Source organism: Cyprinodon tularosa, unplaced genomic scaffold (assembly GCF_016077235.1).
Source record: "Cyprinodon tularosa strain WSP-4 unplaced genomic scaffold, ASM1607723v1 ctg259, whole genome shotgun sequence".
Classification (NCBI taxonomy): domain Eukaryota; kingdom Metazoa; phylum Chordata; class Actinopteri; order Cyprinodontiformes; family Cyprinodontidae; genus Cyprinodon; species Cyprinodon tularosa.
In genome coordinates, this window is record NW_024038958.1 from 531,589 (window position 1) to 554,058 (window position 22,470).

At 39.2% G+C, this 22,470-nt stretch overlaps 1 protein-coding gene across 1 annotated transcript; it reads left to right on the top strand.

The window, feature by feature from the left end:
- Positions 1–71: 71 nt before the first annotated feature.
- On the top strand, positions 72–22,470 carry sin3b (SIN3 transcription regulator family member B). Its single transcript, XM_038288580.1, has 19 exons — positions 72–623; positions 2,626–2,732; positions 4,096–4,249; positions 6,130–6,492; positions 6,727–6,882; positions 9,338–9,463; positions 9,729–9,818; positions 9,923–10,041; positions 11,563–11,776; positions 11,984–12,100; positions 12,249–12,487; positions 12,753–12,936; positions 13,352–14,216; positions 15,712–15,881; positions 15,968–16,141; positions 19,187–19,279; positions 19,378–19,472; positions 20,986–21,184; positions 21,305–22,470. Exons 1-19 carry the CDS (start codon positions 513–515, stop codon positions 21,539–21,541), a joined length of 3,813 nt encoding a protein of 1,270 aa, XP_038144508.1. The 5' UTR covers positions 72–512; the 3' UTR covers positions 21,542–22,470.

Genomic DNA, 22,470 nt, shown 5'->3' on the forward strand with positions numbered 1-22,470 from the left:
TGCTTGTGAACTGATGCTCCTCCCATCGCTGCGGCTGCGCACTTCAATTTTTTACTCCGTTTTTTTTTTCTTATTTTTCACTCCTACTCTGGCTTCCGGACGCCAAGATAGACCGCTGCCGCCGAATTTAAAGAGACAGGCGATAGTTATTTTAAATCCGTAAAACGACAACCATTGTCTACGAGCTCCACACTCAGAGCCTTCGTGCTTTCGTTAGCTTTATCCAACCGTGATGTTGAGTCGGAGTCGCAGCGAGTAGTAGCTTGTCTGTCATCACTCTCCACTCTGCTGGGTTTCTCGTCTTTTTTTTTTTGCCTGCTTTCCCCCTCCCTCTCTCTTTCTCTCTCTGCTCGTCGAGACTGTCCAGCTAAGCAAAGTAGGGTTGCTCGCTGGCAGGCTGGCTTCCCCACCGACAGCACGGTTTGTCGCGTAGCCAACAACTGGAGGTAACGCCGAAGCTTCCCTCTCAAGTTGTGGTAGCGGCTCCCCAGCCTCCCTACGCCGGGGATATAATGGCGAAGATTCAGGCGCACAGCACCGCGAAGCAAATAAACCAAATCCAAGACAAGCCTTACGTGATAACACAAAAGCAAGTGCAGCAGCAGCACTTCCAGAAGCTCAAGGTAAGAAAGGGGACACGACGAGGGAGGAAAAAAGTGTCTCAACCATTTTGTTGCTCCGGGGTTACCGTCGAGAGTAGTGAAAGCAACGGTTGGCTAACAGGAGTTAGCTCGCTGGGCTAATAATAAAAGTAATTCATCGCTGACCAGCCCGACACTGACATAAAAGGTTATACGTGGAAGCTGTTATGCCTTTAACGAATGCGTAACTGACCGCAAGAAGGCTCAGTTTGGTCTACTTTTTCTATTTTTTGTGTAGTATTTACGCCATCAGCGGCAGCTGCTGTGAGCAAACAGTCTGAGCTCGGTTGTGGGAAGTTCCTTGTTGGATTTTTTTTCTCTTTTAGCCAGCTCGAACAAAGTGGAGGACATAAGCCAAGCTAGCTACGAAAATACGACTTCGGTTTATTTTTTTATAGCTTCGCTTTCTTCGTGTATTTGTGGCTGCGGTGTTTTATTAAAACGGGTCCCTCCTGCCGACACAATACAGTTGGCCAGGAACCAGCGGGGACTGAACGCATTGTGTAAATGTATGCGGGTGGATGGAGGTAGTGTTAGGGGACTTAAAACCGTCAGTTGGCTAAACCTAGCTACAATAACTCCCTTTAGCTTGTGTCTGACCAAGCTTTCCCCTTTTTATTTCGAAGTATTGTTTATAAATGTCAGAAAACACGGCTAGCGAGCATTTATGCTTTGTTAAGTAGTGGACTTATGGTCACTTTGACTTGATAATGATTATACTTCTCAACCAAACCATTTTATTTGCAAGCTGTAAATAACAATAAATAAGTCAGTTCTGTTAATGCAGCTTGTTAGATTGCGCAGCACAAACTGCACGCAAAAGAGCGTTATTATTGAGTTAAGACATTGAGTACGAGATAAAACACAATATGTTTCTTTGATCAATTTATAATGTTTATAAATGCATGGTGAATCGAGGTGTTTAGATTAGTGGTTCTCTAAATCTCTAGCAGAAGGGGCCACAAAATATATTAAAACAAATACATATAGGACCCATGCTATTGATTGACTGTACAGTAAGTTAAGCATGGATAAACATAAACACAGTGAGAAAACCTTATAATATAAATCAAGATATTCACTAAGTAGGCTTTTTTTTCATCAATGATTTAAAATGTAACTAATTCTGATGTTTAGATTCAATCACATTCAAATAAGAACACAGAAGAAAAATGTGTTGTGTGGTTTGAGTTTTATTTTGATGGGGAAATAAATGTATTAGGTTATCCCCACTGTAAAGGGAAAGCATGTATAACTATTTCAAGGTCTTGATCGATCCTAATTGATTTCAGACGGTGAGTTTGACTCGAAATGGTGACAGTCGAGTTTTTAAGGTTCTGTATTCTCGTTGGCCAGTGCCAGTCAGGGTAATTGTTCAATTGATGAATTATCTTTGGTGTGTTTGTATTTTCTTAAACCAAAATGTTGCATGATGACTTATTTTTGCAGATAGTGAAAATGCAAAACAATAACAAACCATGATATCTGTTGAAGAAAGTGCAAAACAGTCCTCTGTTATATTTTTGTCAAAGTAAAAATTGACACATAATACCTCAAGAGTGAAAAAGAAGGAAATTGTATTGGTCAAAGAAAAGCTGAATGGTGCATATGTAAGTGAGCCCACTGATTCGGCACAATTTGTTGTTCCAGAGATGAGAATATAAGCTACAAAAGAGAGCTGTGTCTTTGTATTAGTTTTGGCCTTGGGAATGTTGAGTAAATGTCTAATTACCCGATGAGTCTCTGCTCATACCTGACGATGTACTCATTTATAAAATGAAACTTATGATGTTAAAAGGCAAATCTAAATAGTAGATGTAGTATTAATTTTTACGTTTTTAGATCCATAGATTGTCTTGTTAGGTGTTTATTACTTCTCTACAGCATCTTCACTTCATCATGGACATGTTGTTACTCTGATTTACACATCCCGTTTGAAGCTAATTCTGTTTTTCTTTCTTCTCCATGCCTTCTCTCTGTTTAGGTTGAAGATGCCTTGTCATATCTGGACCAAGTCAAAATTCGCTTTGCCAATGACCCTGGCATATATAACAAGTTTTTGGACATCATGAAAGAGTTCAAGTCACAGAGGTATTGCTGATAATATATCTAAACTGGAAATTGTGCATTAATGTTTAAACTTTAGCTGTAATGTTTTTGATTTTATGTCCAACAAGTTTGTGCTCTTTTAATAGCTGAAAAAAAACACCAAATAAATTTGCAGTTTGGTCTTTATCTGATCTGCTGTAGATTACCAGTTAGTTCCTTGTTTTTTCTAAGAAGAAAAATCAGTATGTTGATACCACTAGTCTGTTTCTAAAGACTGCTTTCTATGTGAAACACAGAGCAGCTGTTCACAACTGTCTTTTCTAATAATGTTTTTAATTATGCTATTTTAAACAACTTGGAGTTGGAAATGACAGTAAAGGACTCTTTCATTTCTTAAAAAAAGAGTTTATGTATATTAAAATAATCAACAGATTTCATCAAGCCATCACAGGGTAGGAATGCAACCATGGACTTCTCCTGGCATCATCTACTATATTTTTGCACAAAATAAAATTGGGTTTTCATAATCCTTTATAAAGCCATAGTTTCAACGGCTGCCTAGGTTTCATATGAACTAAATGTATACAGAGCTTTTCTATAAGAAGCTTCGTCATAGAGTGACATTTTTTTTAACAGCATTCCCTTTAGCGTTGTCATCCTCCAAAGGGCTTTATACCATATCCACACCTACATTTGTGTAATGATATACAGATTTAAGCAACTTGGTGTTAAGTGCCTTACCCATAGGCACATTAAAATGTGAAGGGGAGCAGGAATGGAACCCCACAGCTTCTGATTGAAAAAAGGTTGCTCTACCCATTGAGCCAAATGTCCTGCCAAAAGTAAACAGAATGATTAACTTCTTTCCATTAACTGACCTTTGCTAAATGCAATGGGTTAATTTCTCAATAAGTACTGTGGTGCTTCTGTGCTTAACTCTAACAAACTTTGATTGTATGTTTAGTTGAGATCTATTTTCACATTACAATTACAAAGATTATAAAAACATTTCTAGGCAGACCTCCATTATATTCTTTTAATAGTATTTTTCTGTCTACTACCCTTAGACAAGTAGTAACGACGATCCAAATCGTGCTTGAATCCAGTAATGGCGCTTTAACAAATCATTTAAGACTTTTTTTTTGGTCTCGTGTATAAAGAAGTTTTAAACTTGGATTGTTTGATTACTTTGCATCATTAGAGCTGATCAGGGGATGTTTTGGAAACTTATCTAATCATGCAACAGCTCATCTCTTTAAACTATATAAACTTTTTAAAATAATTGATCTGGAATCTTTTTTTAGCTAAAAAAATTTTTGTTTTTGAATCATTTAGTATTTTCATGTGTAATAGCACTCTTGTGTCAGCCACATCATCTTGACCTCTATCTGGTTTTGTTAAATAGCATCGACACTCCAGGGGTTATAAACAGAGTGTCCCAACTATTTCACGGGCATCCTGACCTGGTTTTGGGCTTCAATGCCTTCCTGCCACCAGGCTATCGGATAGAGGTACCCAAAAATGGGGTGGCTTTCCTTCAATCGCCGTTCACTACACAGGTAAGACCTCCCCTTTCTCTGAACAACCCAAATATAAAATTAGATGGCGATTTTTTTTTCTCTCCCCCCCCCCCCATTTCCTGAAAAATGTTTGAAGGGACTTTTAAATTCTGCGTAGCTTCATTTAAGAAAACTTTTCAACCTAGAAATAACAATTAGCTACACCATAAACTTTCCTGTTTGAAATAAAACATGATTCAGAATGGAAGTGGCACTTCTTCCTATACCTTTTATGTAATAACAAAGTTAGACACATATCCTTAACCATAGGTAATTAGGTTATTTTGATGAGGTGGTTTATTGTTTTCATGAATACATACAAAATAGGTAAAGCAATCAAATTTTGCACATCATTTTATCCCAATACAGATTTAGGAAAGCTTTTTTTTCACAGCCACATAATCATATTGCTACACAGTAAAATTTCTTGAAAGGAATGCGTTCCCTTAACATTAAATTTTGATGCGACCAGGCCTTCCATAACGTCAGAGATAATTCAAGCAGTTGTTAAAAATTGCTCAGAGAAATGGAAAAATCACTTGAAAATCTTATACAGCTTCCAGCCAGGTTTTTAGATTTTAAAGGAATGCACAATATTCTTTATATGACTGGAATATTGGAATGCTGAAATCATTTAGTGAGTTGAATGGAATTGTTAAATGAAGATAAAAAAAAAGCCATTTGCTGAAAGAGTAACCAACTCAGAGAAGTAATTAAGCCAAAACTGAGCAAATTGTACATGCATCTCTCATTTAAGATTGCTGGATTGAACTTAATTGTTGCTTGTGTTATTGCAATGTAGTAATCAGAAAATTTTAACATTTGTGAGGGGATTTGCAAAAAACAATATTAGACTTTCCAAAGTCTCCACAACATCCATTGTATTTTAAATAGTGTTGATGATTTAAATGAAAATGTTAAAGTTTGAAACGCATGTTCTTTCTGTTCATATATTGATTTAAGTCTAAAGGTCAATATAGGGCTGATATTGTTTTCTCCTTTGAGTGTTGTACTTAAATATAAAGAAGATAAACAAATAACTTGAATTGCAGTGTCCTTTAAATAACAGGAAATTGCTGGAGTTTGTAAACATTATGGTTACGTTTTCATCTTTTGCAAAATTTTTGTCTTTTGGTTGTGTTGTGTGTCTGTGTGTGTGTGTATGTATGAATATGTTATTATTTCTTAGGGCACTACTGGTCTTAGTTACTTTTTAAAGTTTGCAGACAGGAAATGGGATTTGAGAAAAGTGGAAGAAATGCGGCAAAGGTCAACAGACCAGGAATCGAATCTGTGACGGCCTAGACGAGGACCAAAGCCTCGCTAAATGGGTCGTACGCTTAACCCCTGCTCCACTGCCGCTGCCCACAAATGAGGATGATTTCTTTAATTAATTAATTATAGGTTTCATATACACATTTAACAATACACTAGGGGGAGGGGTCCTGAATAGATGCTCTTATCATCATTTGAACCAGGTGAAGCTAAATCTATGCTACTGAAGGAGTTTTTAAGAGAATATTTACAGCAAAAATGTTTTTTCATCTTAATTACAAAATGAATACTGTATATATTTGTACAGCTCTAGCTTACTTTTTCATTATTTGGCAAATAAAATTTTTGAGTCTATAATCTAGTAGAGAATTATTTGAGTACTAAATTAAATCAGTTATTTCAATGATTAATTTCAAGTACTTTTTTTTTTTTATTACATTTTTTTTTATCAAGCAAAAAGGTTTTTTTTCTTCAGAATATTTGTAATGTACCAACATAGTTATTTTTTTTTTCCTATAACATGTATTCATCAAAACCAGTTAAAACTGCCTACTGTTGACGTCTATCGTAGTAGCAGTGAGTTTCATCGTCGATCTTCCTTGCAGGTGTCTATAGGACAGCCAGCAAAGAGTTTGACCACCCCTGCAGTAGCTGCCACCTCAGGTAGTGTCCTCGCTGTTCAATCACAAGCAGGACCTGCCCAAACCAGTGATGCCAAGGTGCCCTCTTCAGACAGCCCATCTTCAACCTCAGCAGCACCCCCAGAGCCTGCAAGCAAGCTTTCTCTTCCTCTGGCGAGCAAAGAAAGCCTAATTCAGGCTACCACATCATCTGTATCGCCTCCTGCTTCAGAGACAAGCCCCGTAGAGTTTGACAGTGCCATTAGCTATGTAAACAAGATTAAAAACCGTTTCCTGGACCACCCTGAGATTTATAGAGCCTTCCTAGAAATTCTTCATACGTATCAGGTAAAATATTTTAACAGGTTTTGTAATTGTCTTTTTAATACTCCACTATTCTACATCACATATTCTGACATGTTTTAGTTACTCCATCAAATCAAACCAAAGGGCAACATTATGAATTACCGACAAATCACTCCTTCAAATCTGCAGTAGCACTAACAAGTAGTAACAGCAATATATTTAACTGGATGAATATATTTCATGAAGCTCTGCTTCTGTTCACCTTTAACTCCTCAGAAGGAGCAGCTGGAGGTAAAGGAGAGTAGAGGTGGTCGAGGCAGCAGTGGAATGACTGAAGATGAGGTCTTTTCCAAGGTTGCCAGTCTCTTCAAGGGACAAGAGGACCTACTTGCTGAGTTTGGACAGTTTCTGCCTGATGCCAAGAGATCACTGGTAGGTCGCGGAAAAACGGGACATGGATAAACAATAATCCACTACCAGAGCTTGATTCATGCGCATGAATCCACCATCCACAAGGATGTCAACGACCATATCAGGAGCATCATCTAGCAATTTGCTCCTGATCAATTTTCATGCAAAAAAGCAAATTAAGTTAAAAAAACATTTTTTGACTGATCCACTCAACAGTTTTTTTTAAGAGAGTGTATACTGTGCTGGACAATTACTTGCATTTGCAATATAATTACAATTTAACAAAATGTTAATTTTCAAATCGCATAGTAAGTCATAGTATGTTTAACAAGGGTAAGAAGCTGTATTTCTCACTGCAGCCCTTTACGTGGCGGTAAAACATGTGAAGTGGGTTTGTCGGCACACAGAAAGGTAGAGACGGTTGCAGGTAGCATGCAAATCCATGCGTGCAAGTAGCAGCCTATTCCTGACTGCAGAAACAGGCTGCAGCTGCTGTGTCTGACTCCATTGACGTTAGGGAAGTCTAATTTTAATTTCAAATCATTCTGGCTTAAACATATTGTCCCAAAAGTTAAAAAGTTTCTATTTAAAAAAAAAAACAAAAAAAAAATGTCTTATTGTGGTATTTTATGCAGGCCAGTTAGTCATACGTCAGCTTGTACACCTAAATTCGGCCAATCATATATCAAAGATCTTCTGTCAACCTAATTTTTTCGGTCATAGCATCTTGATTCGGATGTCACAGCTATTATATGCATTGGTTGAAATTAGAAATAAGAACCATTTGTCTTACCGTTGAGTTACGTCCCAGTATTCACCGGAATGGACGTCTGTGTCTTCGGTAGGCATAGTGCTAACAGAACTGGCAGCGTTGCGAGGCAAGGGCTCAGACATGTACGTCTGTAAGCCTTGTACACCAAACGAAATGTGTGCCGCCCTGGCATCCTCTTCTATCCTCCTCTACATACAAAAAGATATGACAGAGGAGACTCATTCACGACCTCCGACACAAAACTCTCTTCCTCTTGCATGTTTCTGCTGTCGACAGCGTTCCTTGATAGTGTCGTTACTAAGTGCTACTTGGTCCCAATGTAATTTCCCATTAGGAACCTACAAGCACCAAGTTGCTAACTGGTTAGCAAGATGCTTCAGAGACACCGGCCACAGCCAAAATTGCTTGTGAATCTTCCACTCAGGAGAGTTTGGAACTGCAACCGTTGGAACAGCCGCTTCCTTACGACTTGACTAACATGTTTTGAAAAGCTTATTGTTAATGACAATCTGTATTGTTCATAAAAAGACTCATTAAACTTGTTAAATATACTAGACATGCATACCTCTCCGTTAATTATAGTTTTTCTTACCCATACTAAAATGCTATAAGGTATAAGTTCTAATTTTTTATTTCACCTCAATTGTACCAATAGTTGAAAAAATAAGAATATATCTCTTTCAAGAAATGAATAAATCATCTTCACTGACACAACAAGGTTAAATGACTTGAAGCTGGAAAAAAATTACAAAAGATGCTGAGTGGCCTACATAGAAAGACAATTTGCTTCTTAGGGACTGAAGTTGAAAGAAAATAATCTATAGCAACACTCAGATCATACACTTGTTAATTTCACAATGAATATCATATACTGAATATATACGCAAGAAAGTGTTATTACTGTGGAGCGTTTCAGGGATTAGGGAATGGGAGGACTTTAGATGTTAAGTCCAGTCTTTAAATACCACCATCAATCTATCTTAAATTTAAAAAGAAAATATAATAGGCTCTGTTAAAGTTTAAATGACAATTCTTTGAAAAGGTATTTTGAAAGTTTGAAATGTTTACTATGCTTATATAAAAAGGTATTGATATTTTGAATCCTTAACTACAAAAATGTCCTGGTGTTCATTATAATTTAAATAATAATTTTTGGTATGACAGGTGTGACATTTTTTACTTTTTTCCTGCATTTATACCAAATATGTAAATGAAAATGTTACTACAATAATTTTCGGATTATTAGCCGCACCTGAATATAAGCCGCAGAAGCTAAATTGCATGATTTGTACATATACAAGCCGCACCAGACTATAAGCCGCAGGTTTTTTATGTTTAGCAGAAACTGTCTTGCGCTCACAATGTCTGTCTTTCTCGCTTTCGTTATGCCTTGTACCACTCGCGGTAAAAGTCTGCTTCCAGAGGACCTCCGCATTCCCGGGCGCACGGCTACCATACTTGTGTGTTGAAGAAAATGTGACGTCAACATGATGGATGGTAAAATCCATAGATTTAGGTATTACCCTAGTGGCCGTTTGCTGTAAAAATCAATTGATAAGCCACATTGTTATATAAGCCGCAAGGTTGAAAAATGGGGGAAAAGTTGCGGCTTATAGTCCGAAAATTACGGTAGTTACTCCTAACGTCCCTTTAAGGAATACTGATCAAGCTCCTGGTTTTTGTTTATGCTTCCCTGTCATGTAGTTCACAGGAAGCTCGCTAACAGGAGGGAAGGAGCAGGTAAAAAAGTCAGAGGAGGAGGACACGATAACCAAACAAAACAAAAAGAGGCCCAGACCTTTGCTGATGCCCATGTCCCCACTGCTCAAGGTAAAGTTTCACACTTTTGCTACTTTGTGCATATTTCTACAACTTCCAAAAAAAAGTTGTGACAGTAAAGCTCTAAGTTGAACACTCTTTCCAAAGGGCTGTGCATCTTTTTATTATGGCAACAAGTCTGGGATAATATGATTACAGAGTCGCCTGTTTTGACTTTTAGTGTTAGTGTACTGTGATATGATAAAGAAAAGTTAACAATAAGTAGAAAACACTTATATTGAGTTTGTTTTTTGTGTTTTGTTTTTTTAAATATTAGAAAAAGATGAAGTATCCCTGCACCAAAGATCAGTCCTTTGCTTCCGTTGGGAAACATGGTGTCTTAAGAGAATTCTCCTTTTTTGATAAGGTAAGGTATCAGATTTGTGATTATTTTTATTGTTTTGTTTAGATTGGCTTAATGTGTTTTGTTGTTCTACTGGTTGATTTATTTTTTTTCCCCCTCTTGTTAAGGTTCGTCGGCTGTTTAAAAGCCAGGAAGTATATGAGAATTTCCTGCGCTGCATTGCCTTGTTTAACCAGGAGGTGGTTTCTGGAGCAGAGCTGCTACAACTAGTTACTCCATTCCTAGGGTGAGTGACTGAAAAGATAAATATGGAGAATGGATATGCTCATAAGACAAGTGTTGATGCATTTAAAAATCTGTTATTGATGCGACTAACTCTTATGGTATTTATAAATCAGTATAAAGTATTTCACATATACACCTTCATGGAAAACAAATAGATATGACACTTCGATACCAGCTAATCAATTTGATTTATAGCTTGTATTTCTGTATTAAATTTGCTGTCCCCTCAAAATAATGTGACACTCTGAGCTCTCAGTGTCCAAATGCTAGCAACCAAATAGAGTGCAGTTCAAATTGTTTCATGATTTCCCAGCATTACCTTTATTCTCTTGGTCCTGGAGTTCAATAGAGCTCCACAGGTCACCAATGGTGGCGTCTTCTACTCCTCTTATTGACATCACTGAGCTGGTGGATGTTGGAAATCCTGCGCTCCTCCACCTTCTGCTTTCGGATGCTCCACAGGCAGTTACTAGGGTTTAGTTTGGCATTTTAAATTTAGGTTAGTGTGAAATTTAGCAGTAATGTTCTGCCTTTGCATGTCACCCTACATGGTGGCATTTGTGGTTTCTCTAAGCAGCACTCGTCCCCCGGCAAGACGCACTAGTCTTTTTACTTCTCATCAGGTTGCTAACACACAAGCTTGACACTAAACGGGTTATCTTGGTTTCATCAGACCACAGAATGTGGTTCCAGTAATCACTGTCTTTACTCTGCTTGTCTTCAGTAAACTGTTAAAGGACATTCTATAGAGCAATCTATAGAAGCTGCTTCCTTCTGGGATGACAGCCATGCAGATGAGTTTAACGGAGTGTGCAGCAAACCCTGCTACATGAGTTTATGGATATGACAAAGTATGTGCACTAAACTCCTTTGGTTGACCATAGTGAAGCCATGGAATAGTTTGTGTTTAACCACTGCATGGTTGGGGTGCCGTGCTGTCACTCAGTTGGCAGTCTACTTGAAGGCTAGGTCATCTTTATGTAGAGTGTCTTTATTCTTTCAGTTCCTTATTAGTTGCCATGTTGGACATCCAGTGACCAGTATGAGAGAATACTAGCAATAAAACCAAATATAACACACTTCATGGCTTCCTATTCACACCTGAGACCTTGCAACACTAACAAGTCACATGACTCCAGGGAGGGGAAGTGGCTATTTACTTGCAGTTTGGACATTTCCACTGAGGTGTGCACTGTTTTACTGCAAGTGGTTCAGACATTAATGGCCTGTTGAGTTATGTAAAGGAGCAATATTTCAACACAGTTAAAGAAAACTATAAACCCAACTACTTTACTTTCTAAGAAAATGTAAAATTTTCAGTATTATCAAATGACGAGATTTGACTTTTAGATTCTGTATCGAACAGTATTACTCATTCAAATTGTCATTAAATTTGCAAGTGTTTAATTTTAGGAATGTTGCAACTAATATCTGCATATTTGAAATCTCATTATCTCCAGAATGTTTGTCATTCTTCACCTAAACTTCTCTCTCATACATTACATCCTGCATGTCCTTACAGGAAGTTTCCTGAGCTGTACACTCAGTTCAAGTCATTTCTCGGGGACAAAGAGCTCTCTCATGACGTATCGGGGCTCTCTGATCGTTACATGGAAGGAGGAGGGGGCAGAGAGGTGGATTATGCCTCTTGCAAACGCCTGGGGTCGAGCTACAGAGCACTGCCTAAGACCTATCAGCAGCCAAAATGCAGTGGGCGCACTGCCCTTTGCAAAGAGGTTTGTGTGCAGTGACGAACTCTAAGGATTGTTATATTTTGAAACATCCTCTCACTTCCTTTTCTTGTGCTGCATGCACTTTGTTCCACACTTTAAAGCTTTAGCTCAAACTTTAGCTTAATAAAACATTGTAAAGCATCAGTAGCACTTTTTGGAATTGCAGCTCTTATTTTCCAGATTAATAATGTTTTCAATCTGCATGTGAAGGTCCTAAATGACACCTGGGTCTCATTCCCTTCCTGGTCGGAGGACTCCACCTTTGTTAGCTCCAAGAAGACTCCATATGAAGAACAACTGCACCGCTGTGAGGATGAAAGATTTGAGGTAACCATAATAAAAATTTGGCATTTCTAGCTTTTCTAATAAATTGAGCATATGAGTTTCACCTTTGTCTATTAAGAATCACATATTGTTACACTCACATGGTTAATAAATATGCGAGTGCTTGACTAAATGATGTCTGTCATTTTAGTTGGATGTTGTGCTGGAGACAAATTTGGCCACCATCAGGGTGTTGGAGAGCGTCCAAAAGAAGCTGTCTCGCCTGTCACCAGAAGACCAGGAAAGATTCAGATTAGATGACTGCCTGGGTGGTACCTCTGAGGTCATTCAGCGCCGTGCTGTGTATCGTATATACGGCGACAAGGCCCCTGAGATCATCGAGGGACTGAAGAAGAGTCCCGCCACTGCTGTGCCTGTGGTGCTCAAGAGGTATGGATTGGATGTTAAAAAAGGGAGAAAAAAAAACTCACAACTTTTGAACTAACACTTTCCAAGTTTCTTTAGTGGTTTGGAGGGATGTTAAGAAATGCAAACATTCTGCGGTATTAACAATACATGTGTTCTGTACACCTGCAGGCTAAACTGCAAGAACCATTACTAAAACCTTCAATAATGCATTATTATAAGACTATACACTTCATTTCTATCACTTTATTTCATCAAATGTATCGCCTTTATGTTTTTAATGATTCAGGTTGAAAGCCAAGGAGGAGGAGTGGAGAGAGGCCCAGCAGGGCTTTAACAAGATTTGGAGAGAGCAGTATGAGAAAGCCTACCTAAAGTCCCTGGACCACCAAGGAGTCAACTTTAAACAGAATGACATGAAGGCGCTGCGGTCAAAAAGTCTCCTCAATGAGATTGAAAGCATCTATGATGAGGTGATACCTTTACGCCTCCACAAACCTGTAACCAAACTAGAAGCTATAGATCATTTCAGGATGATTCAGTTCTCATTGCTGTTATTGTAAAAGTAAAGATTTTAATTTTATTTTGTTTTTTATCAGATAAATATTAGAATTGAGGATTTATTTATCTATAAATAAATTGGCACTCTTATTAACCCTTTTTATTCTAAGGCTTTTGGGTCCAGATGATTATTTTAGTCATAAAACTTTAGTAAGTAAAGTAAAGTAAAGTAACTGAATTTGTTGAGGGTTTTACCATTTTCCTTTTATACTGTTAGTAAGAGTGGGTGTTTTAGGAAAAAGGGTAAAACCTTGTTGTCATTACAGCCCATCATTTTTATCTTCCTCAAAAAGTATAATTTATTGAAATCTTTCTCTTTGGTTTCAGCGTCAGGAGCAGAGTACTGAGGAAGGAGGAGTTGGCCATCAGAGCCGTAACGGTTTGGGCTCGGCGTCCTCCAGCGAGCCTCACATGATGTTCACATATGAAGACAAGCAGATACTGGAGGACGCTGCCTCTCTTATCATCTACCACGTGAAACGTCAGCCCACCATCCACAAGGATGACAAGGACCACATCAAGCGCATCATCCAGCACTTTGTTCCTGATCTGTTCTTCTCCCGCCGTGGCGAGCTTAGTGACACAGAAGAATGGACTGATGAGGAGGCGGAGCCTGAGGAAGGTGGAGAAAGAGGGGCTGGAACCTCTGGATCTACAGCAGCTGCCAGGGGAGGAGCAGGAGGTGGACATTCAAACAATGCATCTGGTGGAGCAGCAGCAGGGAGTCAACCTTCAGCCCAGCTGGTTCAGAACCAGTCCCAGCTGCAGCAGCAACTCAATGGTGAGTCCAGGAGGAGGCGCTGCAGCCCACCTCAGCCTACGGACACTGAGCCCTCAACCACTTCCAGTAGCATGAGCCAACCTGCAGTGGCAACTTCATCCACTTCTAGCTCAACTCCTATGGAGACGGGCTCTGGTGCTGTTGGAGAAAAGGTGGACCTCCGCGACCCTGAAGCAGAACACCAAAAGGAGCTGGATGGTGTCTACAACCTTTTCTTTGTGAACAACAACTGGTATTTCTTTCTGCGGCTGCACCAGACACTGTGTTCACGGCTGCTGAGGGTTTACCGACAAGCTGAGCGGCAGCTGCTGGAGCACCGAGCAGAGCAGAGCCGAGAGAGGCTGCTGATGGCAGAGGGGAGGAGGGAAAAGGCATGTGACCTGGCCATGGAGCTCCGCCTCAAACAGCCCAGTAAGTTAAACTGCTGTCCGTATTAATGTAGTTAAACTGCTGTCTGTATTAATGTGAATCACATCATGATTCAATTTAGAAAATTAATTTGAGGCAGACCGTAGCAAAAAAAGTAAAGCCTTATGGTGGAAAATCAGAAACCATCAGTCATTATGCTTGACTAAAAGTTAAGTTCTTTCAATGTATTCCTGTATACAAAAAGTTTATTATGCACTAAACGGTACATTTGAACTTAGTGGATTAGCTCTAATTTATGTTGCCATGATTGCCAGCAATGCAGTATTTTCCAGATCTGAATGTATCTGTCCAGATATTTTAAGCTTGGATATTGGTGTGTCTTGCATCTAGTTTTAGATTGACATTTCTATGTTTTATGTTTTGACGATTTGCTAAAAAGAATGGAAGGCTGTAGGAATTCAGCCTGAAAAGCTTTGGTTGTTGGATAGAAAAATATATGCAGATACTGATTAGTGATAGCTTTCAAGACTTCTTTTCCTACATACTTTATGTATTCAGCAGCTTACAGTCATACTGGAGCCAGTTGATATAATAGTCTGATATAATACACAATTCCAAACTGCTCAATATTGCAGAATAGTTGATCTTGGTATTTTTTAAAAGTATAGATCAAAACAACAAAGCATACCTATGACACTCTAGGTATTTGGTGACATTTAATCAGATAAGACTAATATTAAAGATATTTCACCTCCCAAATCAGTTATGATTTCGCATGATTGATAAATATTTAAAGGTATCATGGAGGATTTTTTTTTAAAGAAAAAAATGCACATGCAAGAACATGTATCAGCCCATTTCTCCTCTTGCAAGCCCTGTTTCAATGACTGTCTGAAACCGCTGCTCAACTCGCATAAGCGGCTGAAAGTGCGCAAAAACAGGGGTAAGCACGTAGGACGGCCTTATGTAAACATATCACCAGAATGATTGATTGACAACTAGGAGGACCACTTATTTAGATGATCCACCTGTTAATAAAAGATAATCCTCTATACCTTTTAGTCAATGGATAAAGATAAACTTAAGCTATATTTTATCATTCATTAGTGATGTAAAATTGTGCAGAACACTGGAGCAATATGTCTCTGGGAATATTCTTCACATAACATTATTTTCTTTCTTGTAACTTTCATTAGAGTAGTCTTTTTTTTTTTTTTTTTCTTCAAAAAATAAAGCTTATAGCTGCCTCTAAGTCAGAGCATCTAGCAAGTCTGGTGTCCAGCTCTATCTGAAAAAGCAAGGAGCAAAGAATTTTTGGTCCTTTCTGAAAAATTGGAAAGGACAATCATGATCAAGTTGGTGCAAAGAGATCTTACAGTTAATGGATTTACCTTTCATTTATAAAGCAGACAAAAATACTTGCTTTTTGATATCTTACAGTTTTTCTGTTAGATCACTCTACAAATTCACTCAGATGACTAAGCGATGACTAAGCAGTACTGTAAAAAAAATCCTAACATCCCCTTAACATCCGCAGGCGAGGTGGAGTTGGAGGAGTACTATCCAGCCTTTCTGGACATGGTGCGCAGCCTGCTAGATGGCAACTTAGACTCCACTCAGTATGAGGACACGCTGAGAGAGATGTTCACCATCCACGCGTACATCGGCTTTACCATCGACAAGGTCATCCACAACATCATCCGGCAGGTAACTATAGTTCACTTTCAAATTTTAGCTTGGTTTTGTTTGGCTCTGAAAATGTTGAATAGTAATCCATTCTCCTCTGCCCTCAGCTGCAGCACTTGGTGAGCGATGAAGTGTGTCTGCAGGTGGTTGATCTTTACCTGGCTGAGAGGAAGAGGGGGGCTGCAGGTGGGAACCTGTCCTCCCAGTGTGTTCGAGCAGCGTGGGAGACTAGCTACCAGTGGAAGGCTGAGAGAATCATGGCTGAAGAGAACTGCTTCAAGGTGAGCACAGTGCTGCTTTAGAGGACGTGAAGTCACTTGACTGCTGTCTGTTTATACCGCCAATATGGATGGCATAAAACACCCTGCATTCGCTGTAATAATACAGTTTACAACAGAGATGTAATAGAAAATGAGTGGGAATTTGCCAGCCAATATTGTCTAAATATGTTGAACATTCAGATGGGGAGTTAAAATGGCGCTACGGAGCAAAAAGCTCTCTATGGAGTAAAGCATGATGGGCCGCCAAGCCTATAACACGCTGGGGGAAATCATGCATGCTTGTTAAAAGAGGAAACTCTCGATTTGTTTTTGACTAGCATCAGAGGCAACGTCAACCTGTCTAAATGAAAACATCTTAACAACAATAGTATAACAACTAACCAGCTAAGAATTGATCCCTGGAAAGAAATAAATTGAGATCTTATCCTTTCTTTCTTGTTGGTTCTTAAAGGGGAACACCGTTTTTTTTTACATTGGCCCCTTGATTTCACGTGATTACATCATGTTCTGCTCACCCATATTAGGTTTGTGTCATTTATATTTTTTTAAAACAAAGCGGAGTGTGTATGACGTCATCCGCACGCCGGACTTGAGTTGTGACAGGCAGCCCGGGCCACAGGTGGCTACATTCTACCCCTTATATTCATTCGGCTAGCTAATCTGAATCGTTCTATTCCATTTTGCGAGCCAGAGATCATTTGTGGAAGTAGCACTAGACATCTTCCAGACATGCGAGTAAAACTAGCAGCAGTTCAGTGGACAGGATGAATGATACACACGCGGATGACGTCATACACACTCTGTTTTAAAAAAATAGAAATATAAAAAATATAACCTTCTGGGGGACAGTTATTCGTCTACATCTTATGAATGCTGGCGTACCATATATGATAAATTATGAACAGTTCAGTTTGTGCCTTTAACTTGTTGCCCATGGGAAGAGGTTACTTGGATATAACCTAACCGAATATCTTCAGAACAGCTCCAAATGACACAAAACTAATATGGGTGAGTAGAACATGATGCAATAACGTAAAATCAAGGGGCCAATGTAAAAAAAAAAAAAAAAAAAAAACGGTGTTCCCCTTTAAACCCTTATGCTGAGAACAACATTGCTACTTTTTTTGGCGTTTTCAATGTGATCTAGAGCAAAACTGCTATAGCTGCTGGTCATGTTCAGTGCATATGATGTTTGTTTTACCGCCCAAGGAGGAGTTGTCGCGAATAGGGCTGCAACTAATGATTATTTTGCAAATTGATTAATGTGTCGATTACATTTTTGATGAATGGATTAATAATCGGCCAGCCAGATTTTTTTTTTGACAAAGTTAAACCAGGTGAATCCTAAATTTCTCCACTTTTTCTCCCTTCCCATCAACCTCCACCAGCTTTCCTGTCTCTGCTGATGAAAAGCATCCTCTCAGCATGATCCTGCCACCACCTTTTTTAGCTTTAAAGACGCTCTGTTACGTGTTTGGTTTGGATTTGGACCTAAAAGGTTATTTTGAGCAAAGCCATTTCCTCCATATGCTTGTTTGTGTTGCTTTAACATAGATTCAGGCCAATTCCACATAGGATTTCTTTGTTTTCCTCAAGTTGCCTTCTTCTTTCAGTTGTGTGTTTTTAGGATTGCCTTTGTGACATAATTTTTTTGTAATTTTGGGATAGGTAGTTAAATAGAGATTCATAACATGTCTAATGCTTTAAATGAGAGCTTATTATCTTGCCTTGAATTAATAAACTTCTCTGTAACATCATCCCTGCGCTTTCTGCCATGGTCCTCGACTGAGATTGCATTGCACAAAGTTAGACTATAGAATTCAGTTATTGGCCTATGGATTTTATTGAAGGGTTTTAGACTCCTGCCAAGAGTGTGGTGCTCTCTTGGTTTCATTTTTGCTTTTGAAAGTTGAAAAGAAGACAATTTTTTCAATAATAGCAAAATTCATGTGATATTTTTTTGTATTACCTAAAAGCTGTAGTTGGTAGCCTTATAGTTTGTTAGGAAAGTTTAAACAGCTGAAAGATTGCTTCACAAACCAACCTAAGAACACCTGTTGTCATACTATCCTTGTAAGGACTTCCCATTCACTTCCATTCATATGGCATTTCTTTTCATGGCCTAACCATTATCTATCCCCCCATCCCAAAGAGAGAACATTTTTCTCATCTAAAGGGCTGGTTATACTCCCACAGCAGTGTGTCGCAGTGAACTTGTTGGAGGTATGATGCAGACATTTTTGATTTATGCTAAATATTGAAGCGAAGCGTGGTCTGTGCTAAGTTATTCCACACCACAAAGCAAAAGGGACAATCCCAAACTAGCTGTGGGTCTAGACACGGCCAAGGCAGTGAGGAAGTGGCGGCAAGTTTGACTGACAACGGAGGGACATGAGGGCCAAAAAGAGCGGGGATCCAGGTTTAAAAAGGGTCCCAGCGTTCTTGCGCTCCTCGTTCTTCCAGCTGGTCCATCTTCACGAGTCATTTTCCACAATTGCAGTCATACAAACAAAACAAGCCAGTAAAGTACCAAAAAGGAAATACATATGAGTAGAGCGGATGTAGATTTGACCAATCAGAGGCCTCCTGTTTGCGGTCACCTACAATTTGGGAGAGGTGCAGCAGAGTGTCTGTGGAGGGGGCGGGGGCGTCTCTGCGTTCACCGCGACACCTATGCAGACGACAGAGATTCCAAGTATATGTCAGCCTTAAGTCCTCAAAAAGTATCATATTCCTGGGAAATTGGCCTTAAACATGTCCCTACAAGTTCACAAATACATGGCCACACACACAGGCTACTCAGTGGCCCTGCACAAAAGCAGCAGTAATGTGCTGCACTGATAAAAACACACTTTGTTCAACACCAGCTCCACTAATCAGCCAAGACTAGCTGAGGAGAGCCATTTTTTTTTTGCTTTTTGTCTCTAATCTGCTGTGTAAGGCCCTCATGTATAAATATTGTTTGCTGATGAATTAAAATATTTTTTTACCTGTTTTCAGAAAATAAACATGCTCCAACTCAGATTTCTTTTTTTTCTTCTTCAGGTAATGTTTATCCAAAACAAAGGTCAAGTGACGATGACCCTGGAGCTGCTGGACACTGAGGAGGCTCAGGCTGATGATCCATTAGATGTTCAGGTAAATATGTTCATATATAAACCTGTTTACTTACAGGTAAACAAATCATCTGTTAATTAATTCAGTTAATGATTAAACCTTTCTGTTGTTTCTACCAGTGCCTGTCGAGCTACATGGAGCAGTTTGTTGGAACAGAGTCTAGTTTGTGCTCTCAGGCAGAAGGCTACTTCTTCAAACCTGTTTTTCTGCCCAGGTAGGCTATTTGGAAATTAAACCTTTTAATCAGGAAACAAAAAAACATTAAACTCTATAGATAAAGATGTAGATTTCCATTTGCAGACCCTGTGGCAATATAGACAAACCAAGAAAAATATTTCATGGGTCTCCAACATTTTCCTCTGTCATTTTTTGCAGTCGGTGATTTGTTTCATTCTTGTTAGAGAAAGCACATTTTCCAAGGACAGTTGAATGTATAGGGATGCCACATTCTCATCTGCTGGTCAATAGGGTTAATCTCCTGCTATGGTCTAAACAGCAAAAAACAAATGACTGAAGAGGTGGGGGTCGCAAATCATGGATATTGACAACTAAATGCACACGTTTTCAAAACTTAATGTCTTTTTTAGCTCAGTTTATGGCATTGGTGATAACATCATGACCTTTAGACCATGATTTGTTTGATTATATAAAGAATCAAGAAGTTTTAAGGTTTTCTTGTTTATGGGACCAGCAGCAGACAAAACCGCCATAGGTAAGAGATATGTGATGTGCTTATATGGTCTAATTGATCTTAAAGTGGCAAGATTATATTCAAGAGTCCATTTAAAACTGAACCCTGGGTCCAGTATACATCCATGTACTTAAAGCAGCTCTAAGTTGCACTTTTTACCATAATTTATCATCTGCTAAATCGCTATAATGGTACACTTTAGTGTTAATGAGATAAGTGAGAGGTCTGTCTTCTCCCCCTATTGTCTCTGGCTGGAAAAGCAACTTTCTGTGCCATTGACCTGGTGGCAGATCTGTTCTGGTTCTCATGGCAAGATGAGCAGCTTTATGGCAGCCTAATGTACGAACATTGGCATAAACAGCTGCACACTACTCACAGATGGAGCACTTTTAGACTGTGGAGGTTTATGATGAGGTGGACCCAGCAAAAAAACAAAACAAAGAAACCTCATTCTAAAGACAAAATGTGAATCAGGACAGGTGTGGATGCCAACTGATGTAGACATTAGGCTTCTCATTCGGCTTGTAATCGTTTACCCAAAATGCAGGCTTAGACTTCATTGGCTTGAATAAATGTAACAATGAGCTCGGTTGCTGTTGTATATGGATGGAACATGGAAGGCTATCAGTATTCATGTTGGGGCTGTTTTCATAAGGCCCAGTAGAGGGAGTCCAATCAGATCTGTGTATTACCTCCTGATGATAGTCAAGTTCTCCAGAGTCCTGCTATGATCTGATTACTTGACTCAGCGGTGTGAAGCAGAGGCACATTTTAAAGGTGCAGCACAACAGACCTCCAGGACTAGAATCAAGGAAAGTCCTAAAAGAAAGAACAGAACTACCAGAGACGCATCATTTCTTTTATCTTACAGTTCTGGTCAGCGAGCTTCAGTATCCTGACAGTGTATCTAGGAATTTAGCCTTAAGGTTTTTTTTTTGTGAACTTTTAAGCTGCCTAACTGCTGTTATGCATATGGTGAACAGTCGTTCTCTAAACCATATTTTAATTAAAGTCTTCATAATATTTTGTTGGAAAGGAATCTGCGGCGTTTCCGGCGCTGGCAGGTGCGGCAGGTGGAGGCGATGCGCTGCAGGAGAGAGTGGCAACGGCAGCTGGCTGTGGAGAACGCAGGCAGTCTGGAGTGTCGGTTTAAACTCAACACTCACAAAATGGTGTTTGTTATGAACTCTGAGGACTACATGTACCGCAGAGGTGCGCTGGTGAAGGCCCGGAAGGTATGCTTCCCATTAGCCTCATGTGGCATAAAGCTAGTTATTTTTTAAACTTCATTCCAAAGAAATAAGGTGAGCTGTGAAATGTTGACTTTTTTTTTTACCATGTCTTCCCCCCCACAGTCACAGCACAGAGTTGCAGCCTGCCAACATGAACGCTTTGACAAGTGGCACCAAAGCTGGCTGGCCAATCATGTCCCAGCCTCAGCCGAACGCTCAGTGCAGAACTGGCTAATGGGTGAGGAGGAGGAGGACTTCATACCCTGCAAGACCACCTGTCTGTCTACGGAATTGAAAGGACAAACTGTTAACAGATACCAGGTTCATTACAGCAGTAGCAAAGCCCCCTCCTCACCATAAGGATCAGCAGGTAGACAGACACACACTCATTGGTAAAATGCATGGACTTATAGGACATCTGCACACTAAACAGACATAACCAGCTACAGTCCCATACCTCCGCGTCCCTCCCACATGGTCACCATGGATGACTGAGCACAGCGTGCACAGCAAGGAAGAGGACCAACAGACTGATATAATCAAGGAAAGCGATCAGTTTGTGACTGATGGGATCAGTCGGACTCAACTGCACAAACGGTTCATCTGCAGCAGATCTATCATTCTGTCTTCTGGTGGCACTAAAGTTCATAGGAATTATGGAGACGGCTGATCAGCTCAGAGGTCACGGAATTTGTTTCAGAAATGTGAATGTCTTTTTTTTTTTTTTTTTTTCTAATGTGTAGTTTTTAGCTTCTGAAGCCAGAGAGCCTTCTTCCTGTTGGTTGATTCATGTGTGTTTATATGGAGAGATAATGGTAAATGTTTGTATGTGTATCCTGCTCTCTACATTTTGTTTGTGAGTCCAGAACAGGCTTTATAACTATAGTATCTACATTATTACTGTATGTGCATATATACAGGGATCCTGTATTTTTATATATGCATCTACACAGATCGAAACATAAGATGATTATGTGATTCCTTAAGGTATTTGTCAGCCAACTCTTGATGTTTGTGCTTTTTTTTTTCTTCAATTTTTGTATTTTCTTTCTTTTTTGTGTTGTAGCTAAACAAGTTATCACCAGGGCAACAAGGAGTGCTTAAAGTTAATTGGTTTAATATAAATAAAACAGTCTGAACATGTACCATTTATTAATTTACAAAACATTTCTTTTGCATACTGACTTTAAAAATAAAAGGAAATTATCATCAGTGTTAAAAAAGAATGTATAATGTTTATCTTGTATCAGTTATCAGATAATAAACAACCTAGTTGTGACCTTCTTAGA